General features: G+C 47.6%; 1 protein-coding gene across 1 annotated transcript; it reads left to right on the top strand.

Moving 5' to 3' along the window:
* Positions 1 to 27,271, top strand: LOC126011883 (hepatitis A virus cellular receptor 1 homolog). Its single transcript, XM_049775647.1, has 6 exons — positions 1 to 46; positions 2,551 to 2,880; positions 19,759 to 19,817; positions 21,183 to 21,303; positions 22,534 to 22,576; positions 27,046 to 27,271. The coding sequence occupies exons 1-6, from the start codon at positions 1 to 3 to the stop codon at positions 27,158 to 27,160; spliced, it is 714 nt and encodes a 237-aa protein (XP_049631604.1). The 3' UTR covers positions 27,161 to 27,271.

Raw genomic sequence — 27,271 nt, 5'->3', positions numbered from 1 at the left:
ATGTGCCCGTGGGTTGCCATCGCTGGACTCCTGGTCTTCGTGACAGGTACGGGGCAGGGAACCAGAGCCAGGAGCCTAGAGAAAGTGGGTGTCAAGGTACGGGGGAGGCTTGGGTGGAGAATCACCTGTGTGCCTGGGATCTGCTGAGAGGTCAGGGTGAGCAAGAAATAAGGACAGTTTTCTTTCTTTTCTTTTCTTTTTCTTTTTTTTTTTTTTTGGTTTTTGGGCCACACCCAGTGATGCTCAGGGGTTACTCCTGGCTACGCGCTCAGAAGTCGCTCCTGGCTTGGGGGACCACATGGGACACTGGGGGATCGAACCACGGTCCATCCAAGGCTAGCGCAGGCAAGGCAAGGCACCTTACCTCTAGCGCCACCGCCCGGCCCTTCTTTCTTTTCTTTTTTTACTGGCCTGTGCCCAGGAGTTATTCCTTTTGGTACTCAGGAGACAATTTGAGATGCTGGGGATCGAACCTGAGTTGGCCATGTGCAAGGCAATTGCCTCCCTACTGGACTATCGCTCTGGCCCACAAGGATGGTTTTCTTCAAAGAAATTACTGCAAGACTTCGGCTGACAGAATCTTTGGGTCAAGGTGGGGACATCTGTGTTCAATAGCTTGCTTGAGTTTTTGTTTGCTTGTTTTTGGTTCACACCTGGCAGTGCTCAGGGGTTACTCCTGGCTCTGTGCTCAGAAATCACTCCTGGCAGGCTCAGGGGACCATATGAAATGCCAGGATTCGAACCACCGTCCTTCCAAATGCAAGGCAAACACCCTACCTCCATGCTATCTCTCCAGCTCCTTTTTTAGTTTTGTTTTGTTTTGCTTGCTTGAGTTTTAACTGTAAAAAAAAAAAAAAAAAAAAAAAAAGGCGTGATGCTCACGTGGGTGATGGGCAAAGAACTAAAAACTGTCTTTAGCAGGGTCTGGGAGGGGCAGTTGGAAAGATCCTTTCTTCCTGAAGCTGTGACTTTTTTTAATCTCTTTAACAATGGGCAACTATTTCCTTCCAATGTGAAAAACCCTTGATGCAGGGAGGAAGTTGAGGAATTGACAGCAGTCAGAGTTGAAATACAAAGAACCCCCAAAAGCAGGAAAAGGAAAAGGGAAAGTTCAGGGCTGGAGATATAATTCAGCAGGTAGGAGACACTCTCTTTGCACATGGCTGACCCCAGTTTTTTGTTTAAATTGTTTTTTTGGGCCACATCCAGCAGTGCTCAGGGGCTACTCCTGGCTCCTTGCTGAGGAATTACTCATGGCACCTTTGGGAAACCATATGGCTGGGGATTGAACCTAGGCTGGCTGCTTGCAAGGAAGTGTCCTACTGGTTCTCTGTGCTATGGCTTCAGCCCGTGCTAACCCCAACTTGATCCCCAGTACCATAGCATTGGGTCCCTGAACACAGCCAAGAGTGAGCCTGAGCACAGAGGTAGGAGTAAATCCTCACCTTGTGTCAGATGTGGCCTGGAAACAAAAAACAAACAAAACAAGTAATTTCAGGGAGAAAATTCCTGTTATATTCAAATTTTTTCTTTTGGGGGGGGCAGGGTATTGTGTTAGGCCACACCCACCGACGTTCAGGAGTTCCTCCTGGCTCTGAGCTCAGAAATCGCTCCTGGCAGGCTCAGGGGACCTTATGGGATGCTGGGGGTTGAACCCAGGGTGGACGTGTGCAAAGACCTACCTGCTGTGCTATCGCTCCGGTCCCCTATAAACACTTTTCATCAAAAAAACTTTTATTTTTTGGTTTTTGGACCACACCAGGGTTTATTCCTGGCTCTGCTCAGAAATCACTCCTTGCAGGCACGGGGGACCATATGGGATGCCAGGGATCAAACCTGGGTCTGTCCCAGATCATTTGTGTGTAAGGCAAATGCCCTACTGCTGTGCTATTGCTCTGGCCCCTAATTTTTTTAATTTTTGTTTTGTTTTTGGGTCAGACCCCACAGTGCTTGGGGTTACTCCTGGTGGAGTGCTTGGAGGTCATATGGGAGGTTGGGAACTGAACCTGGGTCAGTGGTGTGCAAGGCTCTATTTATTGGCCCTATTTATTGGCTGTGCTATTGCTCTGGCCCTGGTTGTGTTGTATTTTTGTTTGAGCTACCACTCCTGAACCATACCTGGTAAGGCTCAGGATTTGGGGATGGAACTTGAGTCAGCTTTGGGCAAGACAAGCACCTTTCTAGCAGGTCAAACTCAACAACTCTCAGTTTTTGTATTTTTATTTATTTTGGTTTTTGGGTCACACTCAACAGCATTCAGGGGCTACTCCTGGCTCTACACTCAGAAATCAATCCTGGCAGGCTCGGGGGACCATATGGGATGTCGGGATTTGAACCACCATCCTTCTGTATGAGAAGCAAACGCCCTCTACCTCTATGCTATCTCTCAGCCACTGTATTTTTATTTCTATGTGGGTTTGGGAAACCAGGCAGTGTGGGCCTGGGACAGGGCCCCAGGGGGTAGCTCCCTTAAAGCAACACTAGGAATTACATCTGGGGATCCAGACACTGATCCCTCATGCCTGAGCTCTGAACCCACTTTGTTCGCAGATGCTGCTGCAGCCCGTGATGTCTCAGGAGTGGCGGGGTACCCTGTCACACTTCCCTGCACCTACTCCTCAGCCTCCACCAGCATGTGTTGGGGACGAGGGCCCTGCCCGAACTCCCAGTGCTCAGATGTCCTTATCTGGACAGATGGCTCCAAAGTGACCTATCAGAAGGCTCCACGCTATGAGCTGCAGGGCAAAATCACCCAGGGGGACGTGTCACTGACCATCAAGGAGGCAACCCTGGCCGACAGTGGTGTCTACTGCTGCCGCATCGAACACCCAGGCTGGTTCAACGACCAAAGACTCACCTTCTCTCTGGAGATAAAGCCAGGTGAGTAGAGCTTCACTGGGTCAGCAATGCTTCCTGGACAGCTGGGACAGCTCGGGGGACCATATGGGATGCCGGGATTCAAATCATCATCCTTCTGCATTCAAGGCAAACGCCCTACCTCCATGCTATCTCTCCGGCCCCTTTCTCTATTTGACTTTGGGGTCACACTGGCGATGTTCAGGAGTTAATCCCTGATTCAGGGATCACTCCTGGTGGTACTTGCAGGTTGTAGGGTGGGGAACCACCTAGGGTGCCGGGTATTGAATCCAGATTTGTGTACAAGTAAAGTGAGTGCCTTCCTGATGTGTTATCTCCAGTTCCAGTCCCACTCACCTTTTCTTCTCTTCTATTTAGGAAAGAGGCCCAAGTTTCCACCTACCCCAATTGCTATCGGGACAAAGAATGACTTGCACTTACGTAGAAATTAAGTGTGAGCCCCCTTCAGCCTGCTTGGCTATGCTATCATTCCAGCCCCACTTCCTGCAGTCTTTTTATGGGAAAAGGTGAAGACAGCCACACCTAGCTTACTCCTGACTTTGCAATTAGGAATCATTCCTGGCAGGCTCAGAGGATCATACGGGATGTTGGGTATCAAACCCAGATTGGTCTGTATAAGGCAAGCATGGGCACACTGAGTAGGATTTATTTATTTAGTTAATTAATGAAGGTTTTTGGACCATATCCAGAAGTGCACAGTCCTCACTGTACTCCTGGCTCTGTGCTCAGAAATTACTTCTGGCAGGCTTGGGAGACTCTAGGATGTAAGTTCATTCCACCGTGAGAACTACTACTCTTCTTCGAGGTAACATCTCAGAGTGAGTTTAGTTTTGGTTTTTGGCTATCTGGTTGGCCACATCTAGCAGGGCCCACTGTTACATCTGGCCATTGGAATCTGGGAATCAAATTCAGGTTGGCTGTGTTCAAGGCAAGTGCCCTACCCACTGTATTTCTGGGCCCCCAATTTTATTATTATTTTTTTAACTAAGAGGAACTTGACTTTGAAGTTTCCTGATTTTTGGCCTTGACTTGTTTCCCTTGTGGCAGCAAGTGAGATCATGTCTGTGAAGTAGAAACTAGCTGATTTGGAGAATCTATATGAGGAGGAGATTCAGGCATGCCTGAGGGTACAGGGTGTGCTCTGGTGGCAGTGGGGAAGAATGGATTCTGATAATAGCTTCAGGCTATATTATTGGTCTGACTGAATCCTTTTTGCTTCATTTGGGGGGGGGGGGAGGTAGGGGTTTCGACCATACCTGGCAGTGCTCAGGTTATGTGCTTACAGTCATGCTCTCAGTTATGTGCAGGAAGGTTGATCCCGGCAATGTTTGAGAGACCATGTTAGCTACAGCTAAGGCATATATCTCAATCCTTCTGTACTCTGTCTTATTCCTGGTCCATCTGCTTTGATTCTTTTAGTTTGGGGTCACATGCAGAAGATTTCAGAGCTTACTCTTGGTTCTGTGTTTGAGGTCACTGCTGACAGGCTCTGGTGACCATATGGGATGCTGGAGATAGAACCTGGGTCGACTGCATCCAAGACAATAAAAGCCCTCCCTACTGTACTACAATAACTTCAGCTCCTCAGAACTTATTCCTAGCTCTGTGCTCAGGGATTATTCCTGGAGGTGCTCAGGGGAACCAAATCACTTCTGGGGATCAAACTGATGGCTTTCATTCAAGGCAGCTATCTTATTTAATCTCTCTTTGAGCTTAACTGGGTGAATTTTATTTTACTTTATGAGGGTTCTTTGGGCCCATTAGGCAATGCTCAGGTTATTATTCCTGGCTCTGCATTCAGGAATTACTTTTGAGGCAGCACTCAGGAGACCATATGGGATGTTGAGGATCAAATCCAGTTCACTACATGCAAGGCAAGTGCCCTCCATGCTGTACTATCTCTAGCTCTTGCCTGATTGAATTTTAAAAAGTGACATAGGAACATCAGGGAATGTAGCTCAATGGTAAAGCACTTCCATTTCATGAGCAGAAATTTGGTGTCTATTCCTGATATGGTGGGGGGGAGTAGTCATTAAAAAATAAGGGGGGAAGGACCAGAGCTGTGGTGCAAGTGGTAGAGCATTTGCCTTGCACATGCTAATCTAGGACAGACCCTGGTTCGATCTTCCAGCATCCCATATGGTCCCCCAAGCCAGGAGCGATTTCTGAGCACATAGCCAGGAGTAATCCCTGAGTGTCCCACTGTCCTATCTCTCTGGTAAACCCCCCCCAACCATGATCTTCTGAAAAGTCTCTGACTGACACCAGCAGACTGGGCCCCAGCCAGGCCAGAACAGATTGCAAAACTCCTCACCCACTTTGCTTTGCAAATTCAAGTAGGTCAACAAATAAAGGGGCCCTTGGCTGTGAGTTTTGGGAAGTCAGACAAGATCAAATGGTGAGATAGGATCCAAAAAGGAGGTCCTGCCCCCAGCCCGACCTGCCCTTCCAAAGTCAGGCTTGTGTGACCCAGTCCCCTGCAAAAGGCCCATTTTTTTATACTTTCAGTATATCCCGTCTTGGTGTCACTCACACCCCTCCACTCTGGGTGTACAACTTTATGGGACACTCCTCCTGGGGTCGCCCACACCCCAGCTTTATGGGTTCTTTCCTGTCTCTGGAGTTCATGTTTTTTCTCCAACAGTTTCTTCTGCTTTCTCCTAGTATTCTTTAGATAATCATTCCTGGATTGGGGTCATACCTCTAAGTGTCCAGAAGGTATGCCATCTTGACTAGGGATTTGGGGGTGTGGACATATGTTGCTGAGGATCAAACCTAGAGCTTTGTGCTTGCTCCAACCTTTTGGAAACCTCCAACTCATAACTCCCTTTCTTTTATTTTTTTTTGGGGGGGCACACCCGGTGGTGCTCAGGCTGTCTGCTCAGAAATAGCTCCTGGCAGGCACAGGGGACCATATGTTTGCAAGGCAAACACCGCTGTGCTATCTCTCTGGGCCCATAACTCCCTTTCTTTTGGGGGACACACCTGGCAGTGCTCAGGGATCACTCTGTGCTTAGAAAGTACTCCTGGTAATGCTCAGGGGACCTATAGGACACAGGAACCTGGGTCAGTTATATGCAAGGCAAGTACCCTTTCTGCAGTCTTATCCTACCCCCCTTTTTTTATATAAAATTTCTCTGCTTCACTGTCTCTTCCTGAAATTCCTTTCTGTTAGACTAAGCAGATCTGGGCAGAGCTCAGGACTGACTGACCTGAGGTGCAAAGTCTGGCTCTGACCTGACAACCACAGCTCCCCATGAAATTAAGCTCCCACAATGCTCAGGTGGTACAGTTGGCAGTCACTCCCAGGCTGGCAGACTGTGGGTATTTGAAGGAAGGAGCTTTTAAAGACTCAAAGTTCTGCCTCTTTCTCATGCCAGGCACCTTACCTGCAAGGCTGGGGTGGACCTAGAAGGAATGAGGGGAGTCCCCTCTCACTCTTTGTTCACCATTGGCAACTGTTCTGCAAAATTTTTTTGTTTTTGTTTTGGGTCACACTGGGGAGTGGTCAGAAATTGCTTCGAAATTACTCCTGGTGGGCTCAGGGAACCATTTGGGATGAAGGGATCAAATCCATTGGGTCAACTGTGTGCAAGGCAAATTGCTCTACCCACTGTGCTATCACTCTACTCCAGCCTTTTGCTAATTCAATTTTATCCTTAATATGCTGTCTGTGTCTGCCTACAGTGCAGTCACAATGGGAAGACTGGGTACCCCCTAAATACTGACTTACCTCAAGCTTGGGTCAGAGTAGGCCTCACATCTGATCACTTCTCTTACCTCATCAGAGCCAGAAAAGGGGCTCAGTTCCAAGTGAAAACGGACCCTCAGGAGTGTCTGCAAACCATTTGTTTTCTGTCTGAGTGGCCTGAATTTTTATTTTTCTTCTGTAGTTGGTAGAATGGAAACTTAAGGAAACTACATGGGAAGAAAAATACTGTGTTCAGAACAAACAAACAAATAACCCCCCAAAAACACAACTTCCAACTTGGATTTGGTTTTTCATGGAATCTAACTGCTCTTTTGGCCATACCTCACCATTGAGTTTAATTCTTTTGTTTTTGGGCCACTCTGTTTTTGAACTCAGGGTTCTTCCTGGCTCTGTACTCATAAATTACTTCAGGCTGGCTTGGGGGGGTCCTCTGGGATGCTGGAAATTGAACTTTGGTCAGCTGTGTGCAAGGTAAGTGTCATATTCACTGTACTATTGACCAGAGATTATTAGTATTTTATTTTGATTTTTGGGTCACACCCAGCAGCACTCAGAGGTTACTCATGGCTCTATGCTCAGAAATCTCTCCTGGCAGGCTTGGGGGACCATATGGGATGCTGGGATTTGAACCACCATCCTTCTGCATGCAAGGCAAATACCCTACTCTATGCTATCTCTCCAGCCCCTCCTTATTAGCTTTTTTAAAGGTCTAACTGGGGGAACTCAAAGGGAATAAATTGAATGCTGTTTATTTATTTTTATATTTTGGTTTTTGGTTTTTGGGCCATACCCGGTGGTACTCAGGGGTTTCTCCTGGCTATCTGCTCAGAAATAGCTCCTGGCAGGCATGGGGGACCATATGGGACATCGGGATTCAAACCAACCACCTTAGGTCCTGAGTCGGCTGCTTGCAAGGCAAACGCCGCTGTGCTATCTCTTCGGCCCATGTTTACTTTGTTTTGGGACCACATCTAGCAATGCTCAGGGCTTACACCTGGCTCTGTACTCATAAATTAACTCCTGGTGGTGCTTGGGGGATCATATGTGATATATCAGCTTGAACCTGGGTTGGTTACGTGCAAAGCAATCGTCTTCCCTGATGCATCTCTTCAGGTCCTGAATGCTATTTTTGAGTAATTCTCAGCTCTGAATCCTTCTACATCTGGAGCCTGGAGAAAGAACTCCCCAGGCCTCCAGCCTTTTCCCCAACTCCTGCCATGTTAAGGGGAGAGGACCTGCTTTGCAGACCGTCTCTGGGCAAAGCCCAGGTGGCTCTCACCACCAGCCACAAGAGGACCTTTCTGGGGCTGGAGAGATAGCATGGAGGTAAGGCGTTTGCTTTGCATGCAGAAAGACGGCTGTTGGAATCAGAGCATCCCATATAGTCCCCTGAGTCTGCTAGGAGCAATTTCTGAGTGTAGAGTCAGGAGTGACCCCTGAGCACTGCCAGGTGTGACCCAAAAACCAAAAACCAAAAAACAAAAAAAAAAAAAGAGAGAGAGGACCTTCCTCCACAAATGTTCCTTTGAGGTCTGTGCTCATATCCTCCCACTCAAGCAAGTCAGAGATGTGGGTTTGCCCCATCAGCCTTGCCAGGATGCTGTCTGTTCCACCTGACTCACTCTTACCTCTCACACCCATTGATTCTCACTCTAGCCCAGCCCTCCAGCACCCAAGTGACCCCCAGACCTGAAACTTTGACTTCTCCAGCACCAACGGCCACATGGATCCTCCTTCCGAAAGGTAAACTTGGGGGACAGACGGGGAACCACAGTGCATCCCTGCTCCTCTGCTAGTGGAAATGGTAAAGAGAGTTTTGTCTTGTTTAATTTTTTTGTTTGTATGTTTGTTTTGGGGCCACACCCAGGTCAGGGGTTACTCCTGAGTCTGCATTCAGGAATAGCTCCTGGAAATGCTGGGAGACCATATGGTATGCCAGGGCTTGAACCCAAATTATTGTATGTAATGCATATGACCTACTCGCATTATTATTACTCACCCAATGCAAGAGGAGTTTAGGGCCCAGCTAAGCAGCTTTATCCTCCCTGCCTGGGGAAAGGGTCCAAGAGAGGGCAGGACTCCATTATTTGACAGTCTCTGTTTTGTTTGTGGGCCAGACTGTGCAGTGCTGAGGATCAAACCATGGCTGGTCATTTGTAGGGAAAGAAACTTAGCTCTGTCCTATCTCTCAAACCCCAAGGGGTTCACCACTATTTGGGGGTGGGAGAGCTACATCCAGCAGTGCTCAGGAGTTATTCCTGACTCTGCACTCAAGAATCCATTCTGGTTATGCTTAGTGGATCATATAAAATGCTTGGGCTAGAACCCAGGTTGACCATATGCTAAGCAAGTGCCCTACCCTCTGGAATATCTGGGGATTCCACTTCAAAATACTACAGGTGAAACACTATAGTTTGAGCTCCTGGCTTTCTGCAATCTCACCAAGGTACTCCTTGCCCCTCCTTGTCACTTCAAAGAGTAGAATCTGGGGCTGGGCGGTGGCACTAAAGGTAAGGTGGCTGCCTTGCTTGCGCTAGCCTTGGACGGACCGCGGTTCGATCCCCCGGCGTCCCATATGGTCCCCCAAGCCAGGAGTGACTTCTGAGCACATAGCCAGCAGTAACCCCTGAGCGTCAATGGGTGTGGCCCAAAAACCAAAAAAAAAAAAAAAAAAAAAAAGAGTAGAATCTGACCTGATATGAGTGGCATGTTTTATGAGATTATTAACTTGACAATGGGCTGGAATTTTCTGAGTTAAAATGTGGTCACTGGGATGTCATTTATTAAAAAAAATTGGGGATGGGGGCCACAATTGGCAGCACTCAGGGGTTATTGCTAGCTCTGCACTCAGAAATTGCTCCTGGCAGGCTTGGACCATATGGGATGCTGGGGATCAAACAAGGGTCCATCCCAGACGTCCTACTGCTGAGCTATCACTCCAGCCCCAGTTACTAAAATTTTTGAGGCGGGGGGGGGGGGGGGCGCTTTGGGCTACTCCCAGCTATGCTGTGCTCAGGGATCACTCCTGAAGGGAATCAAGAGAACTTGATGGGATGCTGGATAACAAACCAGGTCGGTCCTGTGCAAAGCAAGTGTCTGTCCTGTTGCACTATGTCCACTAGAACCTTCTAGTTCTACGATGAAGGAGATCGGTTGTCCTGAGATTGGCCAAGCCTCCATTTCTGGTGAGGTCCCCAGATTCTAAACTCACACCCGCTGAGCCAGAAGCCTGGAAATGAGAACCATCATGCCCTCAGCATCCATGCAGCCTCCTATATGTTTGGTAGGAGGAATCTGAAGGACAAGCTTTAGAGTGGCAGGAGAGGCTTTAGGTTAAGACCTGGCTTTAGGGTCATCAGAGTTTGCAAAAAAACTAAAACAAAACAACCACCCTACAAAAACAAACACTTTCTACCTGGTGGCTAAGCATTTGCTTGGGTTTGTGCCTGAGAAAATAGTCTTAGCAGTGGCAGAGACCTGGTGGTAAGGGGCTGGGGTCATGTGTTCATGGCTTCCAGTTGACCATGTCCATTGCCTTCACTCACAGAAAATATTTTTAGGAGGAGACGAAATTTCAGGAGGAGCATTGAAGTAAAAACAGGTTTTATTAAGAGTTATTGGGCCCGGAGAGATAGCACAGCGGTGTTTGCCTTGCAAGCACCCAATCCAGGACCAAAGGTGGTTGGTTTGAATCCCGGTGTCCCATATGGTCCCCTGTGCCTGCCAGGAGCTATTTCTGAGCAGACAGCTAGGAGTAACCCCTGAGCAACGTCGGGTGTGCCCCCCCCCAAAAAAAACCCAAAAAAAAAAAGTGTTATTGAGGAAGGGAAATGAGGGAGAAGATAAGAAAGGGCAAGAGAGCCTGGGCATCTCCAGAGGTGGCGAGAGTCCTGGTATACAACTCAGAGTTATTGTATGAAAGGCCACATTTTAACGCATGTATGCAGACATCATATGCATGGATTGGCAACACACATGCGCACCTTCTTTTGGTCCAAGTGGGTCTTTCTTCCTAGGTGAGTGTCCATTGCTAGGGTGGTTACCAGGGAAGAATGCTGAGGGTAATTGATGAACTTTTTTTTTTTTTTGGTTTTGGGGTCACACTTAACAGTGTTCAGGGGTTACTCCTGGCTCTATGCTCAGAAATCGCTCCTGGCAGGCTTGGGGGACCATATGGGACTCAGGATTCGAACTACCATCCTTCTGCATGCAAGGCAAATGCCCTACCTTCATGCTATCTCTCTGGCCCCTGATGATCTTTTTTGACTTGATATTCCTGACTTTGTTCTGCAGGGGTCCAGCCTTCTTTGGGCCTGGCAGAGTAATTCCTCCAATCCATTCTTTGGGATTTATGACATCTCTAAAACTTTTACTTTTGTTTGTTTTGGGGCTACATCCTGGCAGTGCTCAGGGGTTACTACTGGCTCTGTGCTCAGAAATTGCTCCTGGCAGGCTCAGGGAACCATAAGGGATGCCGGTGATCAAACCTCTAGGTTCTTCCAGGGTCGGCCGCATGCAAAACAAAAGCCCTACTATTGTGCTATCTCTCCGGCCTTCTCCAGAACTTTTATTATCTCTCAAGGATTCCTTGCTGTCTCAAGAATTGATTGCCATGTGGAGGTCCTTCCTTGACTTCCTGTCTCATTTCCTTCTTATAAAAGGAAGGACTTTTGATTTGGGGCAGGGTACACACTTGGTGGTATTTAGAGCTTATTTCTGGTTCTGCACTCAGGAATCATTCCAGGCTCAGCTCACGGAGATCTTATGGGATGTCTGGAATCATCCTTAATCTGTGTGTATGCAAGGCAAATGCATTACCTGTTGTGATGCCAGGCTGGGTTCTTGAGACCCTGAGACCCTGCACAGAGGCCAGGGTGGGCTCTATAGGGCCCCTGGGAAATGTGAGAGCAGAGGAAGCAGCACCCCCACAGTGGAAATTCAGTGTGAAAGAAGGTTTCTGGGGAAAAATCAGCTCAGGGATCTAGACCTGGATGGGAACAGCCAGAGGGGCCAGAGACCAGGTCCCTCTGCCCCCCTGGGGATGGTGGTAGTGAATTTTTACCCCTGTGAGACAGCTGGGAAATGTCCTATCCTCATGAAATCATTGGGCACTGTGAAGGTGAGGTAAAGAGGAAATGCCAGTGAATGCTCATTCAGATGAATAAATGCTGTGTGTGTGTGTGTGTGTGTGTGTGTGTGTGTGTGTGTGTGTGTGTGTGACTAAAGATATGCTATGTAGGTTTAGTATACATTCTTTTTTTTTTTTTTTTTTTGGATTTTGGGCCACACCTGGCGTTGCTCAGGGGTTACTCCTGGCTGTCTGCTCAGAAATAGCTCTTGGGTTACTCCTGGCTGTCTGCTCAGAAATAGCTCTTGGCAGGCTCGGGGGACCATATGGGACACCGGGATTTTGAACCAACCACCTTTGGTTCAGGATTGGCTGCTTGCAAGGCAAACGTCGCTGTACTATCTCTGGGCCCTAGTATACATTCTGAGCCATTCTGGGAATAGAAAAGGCACAGTTGGCATAATAAACACATACATTTTTGTTTGTTTTGATTTTGGGCCACAACTGGTGGTACTTGGAGTTACTCTAAGCTCAGAGGGCCACACATTTTGTTTGAATTGTTTTTCAGTCCTACCCAGCTACACTCAGGGTCTCTAAGCACCTCACCAGTGGTACTGTTTCTCAGCTGATAGTTAAATATTCATAATCTCAGGATGTATTGTTACATAGATCACATCCCAGAAGTCCGCTTTATTCCTGAGATAGTGATGTCAAGCCTTAAGTCCCCCAAGTCCACACACTGTAGGACTCAAAGGCTATTCCTTGCTGTGTGCAGGAATAATTTATGACAGTGTTCAGGAGCCATGATGTGGTGTTGGGGTTCAAATCCTCTTTGATCATCAAGTGTGCAAGGCAAGCACCTTCCCCACTGTGCTGTCTTTGGGGGTGGCTCCAACATTTTATATGGGAGTCTTCTGGGTAAAAAGTGGGTCCAGAGCACCATGTGCTTTCAGGGGCATGGGGGTTGTAAATAAAAATAAATCCACGAGTGGTGAGACTGCCTCATGCACAGGGGACCATATGGGATGCCAGGTTCAAACCACAGTCCTTCTGCATGAAAGGCAAACACCTTACCTCCATGCTATCTCTTCGGTCCCATGCACCGTGTTTCTAACCCCTTAGACAGATGGGTCTGATAAAGCAGGGTAGCAAAGTAGGGCAGTAATGGAGAAATAATGCACCAAGCAGTTAGGATCAGATTTATCAAAGTTACTCTGCTTTTTTGCCTTATGGCCTCTCTCTGCCATGTGCTCTCTCTGTCTAGTCCAAAGCCAGACTTGTTTCTTTATTTAAACCAATTGCCTAATGTAGCAGGGGGAAAGTCAAGTCAGAAATAAAAGTAACATCCAGTGACTTTTACATCTCAAAGGAAGAGGTTGCTGGGAAGTGGAGTTTGGGGGAATACCTTTGTTTAGGCTTTTACCTAGGTTCACCTTACAGTGGCAATTACCGTACTTTTCAGTCTATAAGATGCACCTGACTGGGCTGGTGCGATCTTTGGGTTTGGATTCCTGACATTTCATATGGTCTACTGAGCCTGCCAGGAGTGATTTCTGAGCACAGAGCCAGAGTGCCTGCTGGGTGTGCCCCCCCCCCAGACAAAACAACACCAACAATGATGCACCTGATCATAAGATGTTTATAATTTTTAGACAAGGAAAACAAGCAAAAAAATATTCTAAAATATTCTAAAGCAAATGGTGCAATACAGAATGTCAGGAGATGGCGGCTGGGAACAACCAGCCTTCAAGTCTGTATTATGTTTACAACACACCAGACCATGCTGGTTAAATACATTTACCTGACTTTTTTACATCAGAAAATTAAAAAAAAATTAAATATTTTTTGTTAATTTTATTAAAAAATTGCATCAGCAATCAAATAGTCTTAAACAAAAGCTCTATATGTGACGGTAAAAGTGTGTTAACCTGATTGATCATACTGTGTGGTATGCCAGCACAATAAAGGGGGCGTAACGATGGATGTCAAGTGGTTAGTATATGTTTTCCTCTCCTGCACTCAGCTGACTTCAGCTCCAGGCAGCATTTGCTCCATAAGACACACAGACATTTACCCTCATATTTGGGGGGGGTGTGTGTGAATGCATTTTATGGTACGAAAAATACGGTACTTGTTTTTCATTTCTGGACTTAGTCTTGTTTTTCAGTTTTGTTCTCAGTTCTGGGAATACAATGCTTTCCTTCTTTTCATTCCAGTAACTAGCCTGCCTTCTCCAGTGCCCCAGGGAGAGAAACTACCTTCCACCCCACAGGAAACGAGCCCCATGCCCCCCACCAGCTCACTGCCACACTCCTGCCCAACAGGTAATGTCCTTTCCTAGGCTGCACCCCCAGGAGTTGTCTGTCCTCCTATTTAGTAACCTGGGCCAGCTCCTGTCTGGTTAAGCTGAGGTGTCCCCTCTTTGGCCTCAACTGGCACCTGCTGGACAGCCCAGAAGACATCTTGCTAGTGCAGAGATGGGACATAATAGCTATCTTGGTCCTCTAGGGAACTACCGTGGGCCTTGAGCAAATCTTTTATCCTCTCAGTTTCTGTCATGGACAGAGGGTTCAATCTGGGTGCTTGTAAGGATTCAGTGCTGAAAAGTGCTATGAGGACAAATGGCATAGGCCTGGGCAGATCAGCACCACTTGGCATGTATACTCTGTGTTCTAGGAGACAGACAGCTAGCAAGTGTGGACACCCATGGACTGTCTTTTTTGTTTTTATGTTTGGGCCATATCTAGCGATGCTCAGGCTCTGAACTCAGGAAATATTCTTGGTCTTGGGACAACCTATGAGATGCTGGGAATTGAACTCCGATGGACTACCTGCTAGTCAAATGCTCTATCTGCTGTACTATCACTCTAGGCTCAATTTTTATTTTTACTTATTATTTTGGTTTTTGGGTCACACCCAGTAGTGCTCAGGGGTTTCTCCTGGCTCTGCACTCAGAAATTGCTCCTGATAGGCTCTGGGACCATATGGAATGCTGGGGATCAAACTTGGATCTGTTCCAGGTTGGCCATGTTCAAGGCAAATGCTCTACTGCTTTGCTATCACTCCAGCCCAATTTTTTTTTTTTTACTTATTTTTGGGGGTCTGTTTTGGGGCCACACCAGAGGTTGCTCCTGAGCTCTGAGCTCAGGTTTTTTGGTTTGTTTTTGGGTCACTGGGGAATCACTTGGTGTTCAAGGGACACTTTGGGATGCTGGGGATTGTGAAGGCAAGCACCCTACCCACTGTATTAGCTCTCTGGCCCCTCAATGACTGTCCTGAACCTGGACTCAGCTTGTTCCTTTGGTGACAGGCTCAGCCAAGTGCAGCTCTCTGGGGCTAGGAGCAAGCCAGTCATCCATATCTGTTCTCACTCTTTTTTTTTGGGGGGGGGGGCACACCCGGCGGTGTTCAGGGGTTACTCCTGGCAGGCACGGGGGACCATATGGGACACCGGGATTTGAACCAACCACCTTAGGTCCTGGATCGGCTGCTTGCAAGGCAAACGCCGCTGTGCTATCTCTCCGGGCCCCTGTTCTCACTCTTGGCCTTTGACTCCTATCCCCTTAGCGCTGTGGGAAGCTCAGGGCCACATTGAGATGAGCTAGCTGTGGGCATCAGCATGGGGGGAGGGTCCATCCCCTCCCTCCCTCACCCTGAGATCTCAGAGAAGACTGGTGCCACCTCCAGTCTTTTCAAATGCCCTTTACCCAAGGGAGTGAGTCAGCAGCTTGGGGCTACCTCACCCCCAGGGTCTCTCTTTAATCCTTCCTGGATGCAGATCCATGAGGGCGGGGTGCAGGTAGACCATGGTGACAGGAACTGATCATCAGACCATGGTGACATATGGTTTCCAAAGTGGAATTCCTCAGCGGGCTCAGGAAGGATAGCAAGGAGAAAAGATGGTGCCAAGGTTGTGGCAGGGGGTTGAGGGAAGGGGTGAGCATGGGACAGTGACTCACCAACCTGCTCATGGACTTTACCAGAATAAGTGTGTCTATAGCCCATATATCCTCCTCAGTCCATCCTCTATCCCCTCCATGAGGGCAGTGCTCAGTCCTTGACGTGTCACTGAAGCCCCCATAGCAGGTCTTGGATGATCAAATGGGTGACTGCTATCTACTTCCTGTCTGACAATGAGGGTGCTGGGACCCCTCCCCATATCCTTTCACTGAGTTTCAGAGTTGCCTTCTTTATGGCTTCAGTGTCAGAAAGTTGTGAATCTTGGTTTTTGTTTGTGGACCACAACAGCTAGAACTCAGGGGCTATTCCTAGCTCTATACTTAAAGATTACTTCTGGCAGTGCTGGGGGACTTTATGGGATGCCAGGAATTGATATCCAGTCAGCCACAAGCAAAGCAAATGCCCTCTCTACCATCCTATTGCTCCAGCTCTTGAAAAGTGATTTATTCTTACAAGGTTTTGTTTATTTTATTGGGGGGGGGCATACCTGGCTCTATGCTCAGAAATTGCTCCTTGCAGGCCGGAGGATGTTTGTCCTGGGTCGGCAGTGTGCAAAGCAAATGCCCTACCCCAAGCTTTTATTTATTTTGGTTTTTGTACCAAACTTGGTGGCGCCATTGTGCAGCGAACTAAAGGTCCAAATGAGGTGCCAAAGATTGAACCTGGGTGACCCATATGCAAAGCAAAGGCCCTCCCTGTTGTTCTATCACTCTGACCCTGAAGAATTGACTTTGGAGAGAGATGCACATCCCCTCCTTCATTACCTATGTTCATGCCTGCCCTCTTGGTATGATTTAGTACTGAGGACAGGCTAGGTGTTTTTGAGGTAGAAGGTAGATCTCCTAGATCTTCTGGGATCCCCATGTCAAGCTATCAGCAGCTGTTCCACCCCTTGTCTGGGCCCTACCATTTCAAGTTTGTGCCAAGAGAACCTTCTAGAAATCTAGTTGAGTGCCTGTGTCAGAACAGGTCATAATATTACGTACATGCATGTATATACAGGTGGATACTACTCATGTGTGTGTGCATATGAGATAAAGTCCTCATTGAGGTGCCATTAGCAATAGATTCATATCCTCATCTTTTTTTTTTTATATCCTCATCTTTTGGCTCACTCCCTAGTCATTCCAGGAAGGACCAGTCTCAGGTAGCCTGGACTGTACATTTATTTAATTATTTATTTATTTATTTTTGGTTTTTGGGTCACACCTGGCGGTGCTCAGGGGTTACTCCTGGCTGTCTGCTCAGAAATAGCTCCTGGCAGGCACGGGGGACCATATAGGACACCGGGATTCGAACCAACCACCTTTTGGTCCTGGATCGGCTGCTTGCAAGGCAAACGCCACTGTGCTATCTCTCCGGGCCCTGGACTGCACATTTAATCTATAACCCGATAGATGCAGCCATTCCCAAATGAGGGTAGGGTCTACAGACAGTTTAGTCCATAAGATCCTGGGGTCCAGCTTCATGGCTACATGCAGTCTGGTACATGATTGCAAATATGGACAGAACCCACAGTCATATGTGACATAAGAATGATGTTCTAAATGTGGAAATGTCTTTGGATGGAGGCAAGGTTCCCTAGTATGGCCTAAGAAATGTTCTTGGGAGAGGGGTTGGAGCAATAGTACAGTGGCATATGTCTTGCATGCAGCTGACCAGGGATTCAATCCCCAGCATCCCATATGGGCCCTGCCAGGAGTCATCCCGGAGAATTGCCAGGTATGGTCCCCTAAAAAACAAAAACAAAACAAGCAAACAAAAGTAAGTGATTTCAGTGTGCTGAGAGGGATATGAGGGGGTTCAGTGAGTTTGGGGAGATGTGATTGGCTGGGTTGGTGACCCGGTAACCTTACATCTTTGTTGGTATTCAGGGTGCCCACAGCACAATTACAGTTTTAAGTTCCAGGTGGGGTAGAAAGGGGTGTACAAGTGTGATTTCCCCTGGAATTGTGGGGATGGGTGAAAGTACTGATGACTGGGAGGTGTGTGGCAGACACAAATTATTCTCTGGAGCTGAAGGTGCCCTGCAAGGTCAGACAGAGATTTCTTTTTTGTGTGTGTGGGGTGGGGTCACACCCAGCAGTGTTCAGGGATTCCTCCTGGCTCTAAGTTCAGAAATCACTCCTGGGGTTGGTGAGGTGGCGCTAGAGGTAAGATGTCTGCCTCGCAAGTGCTAGCCAAGGAAGGACCTCGGTTCGATCCCTCGGCGTCCCATATGATCCCCCCAAGCCAGGGGCAATTTGCGAGTGCTTAGCCAGGAAGATCCCCTGAGCATCAAAAGAGTGTGGCCCGAAAAACCAAAAAAAAAAAAAATTAAATTACTCCTGGCATGCTTGGGGGACCCTATGGGATGCCGGGATTTGAACCACCACTCTTCTGCATGCAAGGCAAACACCCTACCTCCATGCCATCTCTCCAGCCCCACCCAGAGATTTCTTTTCTTTTTTTTTTTCTTTTGATTTTTGGACCACACCTGGCAGCACTCAGAGATTACTCCTGCTCTGTGCCCAGAAATCACCCCTGGCAGGCTACAGGAACATATGGGATGTTGGAAATCGAACCCAGGTCAGTCCTGGGTGGGCTCTGTGGAAGGTAAACACCCTACCACTGTTGAGCCAAAATTTTCTATATCATCCATTTGAATTTTCAGAACATAGTCAGAATTCAAACGTATAAAATATGATAGGTAGGGGCCGGGCGGTGGCGCTGGAGGTAAGGTGCCTGCCTTGCCTGCTCTAGCCTAGGATGGACCGCAGTTCGATCCCCCGGCGTCCCATATGGTCCCCCAAGAAGCCAGGAGCAACTTCTGAGCGCATAGCCAGGAGTAACCCCTGAGCATCACAGGGTGTGGCCCAAAAACCAAAAAAAAAAAATATGATAGGTAGAGGGGCTGAAGCAACAATACAGTGGGGTGGGGAGGTGCTTACCTTGCATGCTGCCAACCTGGGTTTGATCCCTAGCATCACACAGGGTTCTCTAGCACTACTAGGATTAAATACTGCCTCCAGAGTGAGGAGTTAACCCTAAACATCTCTGGGTGTGGCCCCAGAATCAAAACAAAAAGCGCCACCACCATAATGAAAACATGAAGATATATCAGTTTGTTTGGGATAGAAGGCAACAGAATAAAAATGTTCTCTAAAGTTCTGGGCCAGAGAGATAGCCCAGTGGATAAGGCATTTGCCTTACATGTGTTGGATACACTTTAGTCCCAGGCATCCCATAGGGTCCTCTGAGCACTGCCAGATATGCCCCCTCTGCCCAATTTTAAGTTTCTTCCCATTCAAAATTCCAGCTCAGCATCCTGTACCATGAATGGGTTTATCTACTTGTTTTATACTGCCTGCTTTATAGCCTAAGTCTTTTCTGCTTTTTATTTTTATGTAGTTGTGATCAGGAGAGCCACACCTGGCTGTGTACAGGGACTATATTTGCTTTGTACACAAACAACTCAGGCTGATCCCTGGTACCCCACTGGATCCCCTAAATCCTGCCACAAATGATTCCTAAACACTGCCTAATGCAGCCCAAACCAAACAAAAGGTGGCCTGTTTGTAAACTATGGCAAATAGTTAAGAAACACAACTAATTTAATCTAGAGCAGCTCAGTTCCTATGGTAGCCTGTGGCACCTGATTGTATTACAATTTAGCTTCTCAGGGCTGGAGCCATAGTACAGTGGGAAGGACACTTGTTTTGCATGAGACCGACCTGGCGTTCTATATGATTCCTCAAGCATTCCCCAGGACTAATCCCTGAGCCCCACCAGGTATGGACCACAATTAAAAACAAACAAACAAATACAAGAAGTGGCCTTGCTTAGAAAGAAGAGAAAGGGGCCCGGAGATATAGCACAGCGGTGTTTGCCTTGCAAGCAGCCGATCCAGGACCAAAGGTGGTTGGTTCGAATCCCGGTGTCCCATATGGTCCCCTGTGCCTGCCAGGAGCTATTTCTGAACAGACAGCCAGGAGTCACCCCTGAGCACTGCCGGGTGTGGCCCAAAAACAAAAAAAAAAAAAAAAAAAGAAAGAAGAGAAAGAAAAAGAAAAAGGATTCCACTTCTCATTAACCCCAGAGGCAGCATAGATAGATTTAGTGTCTGCAGAATTTTGCCATCTTCATTTTCCTTGTTCATCAGATGTGAATGACACCGCGGTGACACAGACGTGGGATGGTGCTGCGCATGAGAATCAGACGGTGAGCACAACTCTGCCTCTTCAGTAGCCCCTCACTTGTCACCCTCCCTGCAAGCGAGGCCCATAGTGAGATTTTCCTGCCAGCCTAGCCCAGCCCACACAGGAGCAGAGAAATCAAACCAGGGGTTCTTCTAGGGAGATGCTCTATTCATTCAAAAAACTGGAGGTGGGGCAGTGTGTTCAGGAGGCCCAAGAATGGGGTGTTTGACTTCAGACCTTAGGGTTTATACACATGTTCCAAGTACATACTATAGTTTTGTCCTGGATTTAAAAAAATGGTAGGTGTGTGTGTGTGTGTGTGTGTGTGTGTGTGTGTGTGTGTGTGTGTGTGCTCATCTATTCTCTAGCCCTATTTCTGTGTCTCCTGCTCGTGGGGAGCCCCACTTTTTTGTTTGTTTGTTTGTTTGTTTGTTTGTGCCATACCTGATGAAGCTCACGGCTTACTCCTGTCTCTGCACTCAGGAATCACTCCTGATGGTGCTCTGGGAACCATGCTGGTTGCCAGGGATTAAACCTGGATTGGTCATATATGAGGCAAATGCCCTCTCCGCTGTGCTATGGCTCTAACCCCTGAGAATCTCATTTTGAAGTTACTCCTGACAACACTGAAGATTGGGCATGGGGATAGTGTTTGATACCCTCCTTGTCCCAACCGGAGGAGTGGTCAGTGTCTGGCAGGATTTACATGACAGAAGTAGAATTTACTTTTGGGTTTGACCGTAATCTGGGGATGGAGCAATAGTACAGCAGGCAGGGTGTTTGCCTTAAATGCAGCTTACCTGGGTTCCATGCTCAGCACCTCATGGTCTCCTGAGTCCACCATGAGTGAACTCTGAGCTCAGAGTCCTGAGTAAGTCCTGAACACTGGGAATGGCCCAAACATTAAACAAAACAAAAAAGAAACATATCAACTACAGCTTTAAACTACACATTCATCTTTGCCTCCCTGCTAAGCATAAAGAAAAAACAAGAGTCAGTCATAAAACCCCGGTACCTGGAAATTGCCACATTATAATTTTTCTAGAATTAAAAAAAATGTTAATGGTCGTCGAATGAGGATTCCCAGGGCCACTTCTGGTGATATTTGTCTTTTGCCTTTTTTTGAAAGGTCATATCTGATGGTACTCAAGGCTGACTCTTGGCTCTGTGCTCAGGGGTCACTCCTGGTGGGCTTCTGGGAATCCTGTACAGTTCTGGGCATCATAACCTAGCATGTTAACCCTGGTGCTATCTCTGTCCCACCTGGTCAGGGAGGGTACTTGGCCGCTGGGTGGGAATATACCAGAAATACAATAGAAAGGGACTGGATGGGACCCTTGGGATCTGCTTCCCATTGTAACCAACTACTGGATGTCTGTGCCCTCAGCTCACATCCCTGGCAAAGAACCCATGGATGACTACCAGCAAGGGACTCGGCATTGGCTTCTCCATCGTGGCAGTGGTGCTGGTCACCTTCTTGGTTATCCCGGTTGTCCTGGTTACCAAAAGTGAGTCCTTTCAGCCTCAAGCCTGCCCACCCACCTTTGGGCCCAGGTGGCATCCCATGCTTAAGAAGCTGGATCCCCATGGCAGCCCTACCCTCATTCTAGCTCCTTAAATTTTTGTTTTTGGGTTTTGGGCCTGTCCTGGATGTGCTTAGAGGTTACTCCTGGCTGCACTCAGGAATCAGTCCTTGTGGGCTTGGGGAACCAAATGAGATGCTTGGGATTGAACCCAGGACAGTACAAACTCACCCCCACTGTACTATCTCACCACCCACCTCTGGCTCCTTTTCTTATCTTTAATCTATAAATACCTAGTATTGTTCAGGTATTACTCCTGGCTCTGCACTCAGGGATAACTCCTGGTAGGGCTCTCAGAACCATATGGGATGCTGATGATCGAACACCAAATCAGCTACATGTATATAATACCAACTGTTTTAGCACTCTGATCCCTAAAAGGTAGTCTTGGGGCTAGAGAGAAAATATAGTGGGTATGATGGTGGCCTGGCACATGGCTGACCAAGTTTGATTCCAGGTACTCTGTAGGGTCTTCCAACCAATCTTTTTTTGTTGTTGTTTTGTTTTGTTTTTGGGTCATACCCACAGCACTCAGGGGTTACTCCTGGCTCTATGCTCAGAAATCACTCCTGGGGACCACATGGGATGTCGGGATTCGAACCACCATCCTTCTGCATGCAAGACAAACGCCCTACCCCTATGCTAGCTCTCTGGCCCCGATGATCATTTTTGACTTGATATTCCTGACTTTGTTCTGCAGGGGTCCAGCCATCTCTGGGCCTGGTGAAACTCTATCAGTGAAAGAGTGACTTCTCCAATCCAAATACCCTACCTCCATGTTATCTCTCTGGCCCCTTCCCAACCAATCTTCATCATGATCAGCCCTGAGCACCATCATGTGTGACCCAAAAACAAACAAGTAGTCTTTTTCTATTTGAGCCACACCTGCAGTGTACAGGACAGACCCTGGCTCTGTGGTCAGGGAATACTACTGACAGTTCTCAGAGAAATTGAAGTCTGGTTGGTCATGTACAAGCAAAGGCCCCCTTCACTATGCTCCAGCTCCAGATAGCTTTTCTTCTTCCTCTATTCATTAAGTCTGCAAGCTTCTTGCAGATTTTGTTCACCGTGGAAGTAAGAGGTACTTTGAAGTTTGTTTGAAGAGCCACTTCCTGAACCCCTTCTGACCTGCTTCCATTTCTCCTTCTGACACAGAGCACTTGTTCCCGAGGAAGAAGCAGCAGCAGCAACAGCTGAGGTAAGTTTCGGTATACTTGGGCTGCTGTGTCCTCTCACCTTTTTGAGGTCCATCCTAGTATTGCTCGGACAAGGAAGTTTCTCTCTTCCTTCCCACCCTGTACTTCTCCCAGAGCTCATGGCTACTTGTTTAGTTTCCTGGGAGCCTATGGAGTTCAGGCAGGCCTCACCAGGTTAGTGAAACATCTGTATCCTCTCTCACAGAACTTTGCAAGGTTTGATTCTCTGCTCACTTCAAGTGTATGCAAAGGGAAGGCCTAGTATTTTCCAGAGCGCTCGGCCAGCACAGAGAAACCATGATGGTTTCTCTCTCTCTCTCTCTCTCTCTCTCTCTCTCTCTCTCTCTCTCTCTCTCTCTTTCTCTCTCTCTTTCTCTCTCTCTCAGTCACATGTGCACAGAGAAACCATGATAGTTTCTCTCTCTCTCTCTCTCTCAGTCACATGTGCACAGAGAAACCATGATCGTTTCTCTCTCTCTCTCACTCTCTCTCTCAGTCACATGTGCTTATACACACATTTCTACACACCACACACACACTTACATACGCTCACACTCTCACTCTTGCTTACTCTCAAACACTTAATCACTGCCATACATATTTATACAACACATTCAGTCTGATACACTCTTACATGCATATACATACTTAATTATATACATTCCTACATCTACTCACACTCACATTCTTTTAAAAAAAAGTTTTTGGATCACATCTGGCAATACTCAGAGGTTACTCCTGGCTCTACACTTAGGAATCACTCTGGAAGTACTTGGGGGACCTTAAAGGGTACTGGGGGCTCAAACCTGGATCAGCTATATAAAAGCAAATACCCTCCCTACTACTTTAGTATCTCACACTCATGCTAATACATTCTTTTTTGGGTTGTTTTGGGGGGAGGGCAGGCACACCAGGTGACACTCAGGGGTTATGGCTATGCGTTCAGAAACCTCTCCTGGCTTGGGGGACCATATGGGACGCTGGGGGATCCAACCGCATTCTGTCCTAGGTTAGTGCACACAAGGCCTTACAGCTTGTGCCACCACTCCAGCCCCAACTAATACATTCCTTTTTTTGTTTGTTTTTTTTGGGGGGGGTCACATCCAGCAGTGCTCAGGGCTCTACGCTCAGGAATCATTCCTGGCAGGCTCAGGGGACCATATGGGATGCCAGGATTTGAACCACCAACCTTTGCATGGAAGGCAAAGGCCTTACCTCCATGCTATCTCTCCGGCCCCCACCAACTAATGCATTCTTATTTACTTTCTACTCTGACACACAACATTCATAGTCATCTAAACTCATACAGGAATACTCACATTTCCACACTCATACTCTACTCTCACTCACACATCTATACATGCCACACTAACACAGCCTTACATACACTTTCAAACATAATCTCATGCACTCAGACTCCCAAAAATACACTGACATGCATGCTTATCCATACGCCACATCGTAACACACACACACACACACACACACACGGCACATGGTCCATACACATCGACATGCCTTTCCAGGGGAAGTGTAGTGTCAGCTCTGTCTTGGTTAACAGACCAGGGAAGTGTCTTAGGAACCAGAGTGTGCAGGCCCTAGGTAGCAAGTGTGGGCTTCTTCACATTTGCTTTACACATAGAAGAAAGCAGTTTCACCGCACTGGGAGAAAAGCACCCTTTCCCTGTGGATATTATTTAAAGGCCCACTTTAAAAAATTACTTTTGTGTGTTTGTTTTGGACATATTCAGTGACACTCACAAGTTACTCCTGATTCTGTGTTCAGAAATAGCTCCTGGCAGGCTCAGGGGACCATATGGGATGCAGGGAATCGAACCGGGTTGGCCGCATGCAAGGCAAATGCCCTACCACTGTGCTATCTCTCTGGCCCCAAGAATTACTTTTTTGGAGGGAGGGGTCACACCCAGCAGCACTCAGGGGTTACTCCTGGCTCTATGCTCAGAAATCGCTCCTGGCAGGCTCAGGGGACCATATGGGATGCTGGGATTCAAACCACCATCCTGCATGCAAGGCAAATGCCTTACTTCCATGCTATCTCTCTGCCCCCCCCCCAATAATTGCTTTTGTTACATTTTGTATTGTTTTAGGGCCACGCCTTGCAGTGCTCAGGACTTACTTTGGCTCTATGCTCAGGGATCTATTCTTGGTGGGCTTGGAGGACTAAATGTTGGGCTTGGGGGGCGGAGACATAGCACAGCAGTAGGGTATTTGCCTTACATGCAGCTGACCCAGGAGGGACCTGGTTTGATTCTCTGCATCCCATATAGTCCCCTAGCCTGCCAGGGGTAATTTCTGAGTACAGAGCCAGGAGTAACCCCTAAGCGTTGCTGGGTATGGCCCCCAAACCAATCAATCAATCAATAAAGTTAAAAAAAAATATTCGGGGCTTGGGGAATCGAATCCTGGTCTGGCACATGCAACGCAAGTATCCTCCCTACTATATACTATCACTCTGCCCCTCATTTATTTATTTTGTTTTTTGGTCCACACCTGGTGGAGTTTAGGGGTTACTCCTGGTTCTTTGCTTAGAAACTGCTCCTGGCAGGCTCAAGGGATCATATGGGTTGCTGGGAATCAAATCAGGGTTGGTCCTGGGTCAGCCATGTGCAAGGCAAATGCCCTATCCACTGTGCTATCACTCTGGCCCCTGGCCCTGTTTATTTATTAAATTTGGGAGGAGATTACTTTGGGCCATATATGATGGTGCTTGAAGGCTGCTTCTGACTCTGAGCTTGAGTCACTCCCAGTAACTCCTGGAGGACTGTGTGGGGCTGGGGACAGAACCATGATCAAGATAAGTACTTTGCTGACTTTATAACCTGTTAAAGGCCCACTTTAAATCACATACTTACATAGGTACTTAGTGCATAGAAATGTCAAATAGAAATAAGCAAAAACCAGGGCCAGAGAGATAGCATGGAGGTAGGGTGTTTGCCTTGCATGCATAAGGATGGTGGTTTGAATCCCGGCATCCCATATGTTCCCCCGAGCCTGCCAGGAGCGATTTTGGGGCATAGAGCCAGGAGTAACTCCTGAGCACTGCTGGGTGTGACCCCCCCAAAAAAAACAACAAACAAACAAACAAAAAAGAAAGAAGTAAAAACTTAAAGCAAATCCCCCACAACAGGAGAGCAGACATTTTTCCTGACATCACTGGGGCCTGGGCCCTCAAACCAAACCCCTGGCTTATTTGAAGCTTGTGGTATGTACACTGATCATATATTGGCGACTGAGATGGTGTCAATGACACATTTTTTTTTTCCCAGTTCTGGGTGAACTGAGACTAGTGAAAGTTGAGGTATGGAGTAGGCAGGCACACCTGGCAATGGTTGGGCTTACTCCTGGCTCTGCACTCAAGTGAATCTCTGAGAACAGGCATCTTATCAGCTGGATGACTGGGTGTGTGGGGGAGACTTTCTGTGGGTCTGATTGGTGACACAAGGCAGTGGAGGAAAGAGTCTGCTCTGAGCTGTGGAGGACCTGAAGCCATTGGAAGAAGGCATGTGACATGGTTCATACAGAGATGCCTCAATTTTTATTTTGTTTTGGTCACATCAGGGCTTACTCCTGGCTCTGTGCTCAGAAGTTGCTCCTGGCAGGCTTGGGAAATCATATGGGATGCCGGGATTCGAACCACCATCTATCTGTACAGGGTTGGCCGCGTGCAAAGCAAACGCCCTACTGCTATACTTATTGCTCTGGCCCATAGATGCCTCATTGGATGGTGTGTACCACTAGTGGTTCATACTCTATATTATAAAATTATGTAATAAAATGCACTCAGTCAACAATCAGCAAGAACAGTAAAATGGAGCCATGATTTCATATTACACTTGAGTTCAGTGCATTCTGGCAGAGGAGAGCTATTAATGAAGCTGCCATCCAGAAGACAAGAAATATAGATTGTAGTGGGTCTACCATCAGTGTGTTTAAACAGCCTTTTCCTAGCTCTGGGGTTGGGGGCTTTTCTATGCTTCATGTATAGCATGTAGGGACTCTGGAAGGAGTCCTATCTGGGAGGTCCTTGGGATGCTGCCCCATGCATGCTACTGCTCCTTGCCAAGTGCAATAAAAAAAATCCTGATGCATTTCTCACCAGACAGTGCTCAGACCTTCCTCCTGATTCTTTTTTTTTTTTTTTTTTTGGTTTTTGGGCCACACCCAGTAACGCTCAGGGGTTACTCCTGGCTATGTGCTCAGAAGTTGCTCCTGGCTTGGGGGACCATATGGGACACCGGGGGATCGAACCATGGTCCGTCCAAGGCTAGCGCAGGCAAGACAGGCACCTTACCTTTAGCGCCATCGCCCGGCCCCCCTCCTGATTCTTAATTCAAGATTTGGCTGTGGCAGGTCTCAGAGTTCTAGGGATCAAGCCTGAGTCAGCCCTGCACAAGGCAGGTACCCTTCCTGCTGTGCTACTGTCTCCTGATGCATCTATTTCTCTCTACAGCATGATGACACTGCATGGCCCCAACGTGACAGCGCTGCAGAGTGCAGCTGCAGCCCAGGTCCGAGCAGAAGATAACATCTACACAGTGGAGGACAATCCCTACGTCATCGATTAGGCCTGGCTCTTGGACTGGCCACCAGCACTGCTGCTCCATCCCAGCCTGTGGAGGCAAGGCATGTGAGAACCACAAACACAATCTCTATGCCTGGCAACCAAATCTTGGCAA

The sequence above is a fragment of the Suncus etruscus genome, chromosome 6 (assembly GCF_024139225.1).
Source record: "Suncus etruscus isolate mSunEtr1 chromosome 6, mSunEtr1.pri.cur, whole genome shotgun sequence".
In the NCBI taxonomy this organism is placed as follows: Eukaryota; Metazoa; Chordata; class Mammalia; order Eulipotyphla; family Soricidae; genus Suncus; species Suncus etruscus.
The sequence above is the reverse complement of the archived record's forward strand: the minus strand, read 5'-3'. Positions and strand labels throughout refer to the sequence as shown.

Bases quoted from the DNA above. Each gene is read 5' to 3' on its own strand.
- LOC126011883 (XM_049775647.1), top strand. From the start codon at position 1: ATGTGCCCGTGGGTTGCCATCGCTGGACTCCTGGTCTTCGTGACAG. The intron at 2,881-19,758 runs GTGAGTAGAGCT...CTTGTTCATCAG, and splicing joins CTCTCTGGAGATAAAGCCAG to ATGTGAATGACACCGCGGTG. The intron at 19,818-21,182 runs GTGAGCACAACT...CTGTGCCCTCAG, and splicing joins CTGCGCATGAGAATCAGACG to CTCACATCCCTGGCAAAGAA.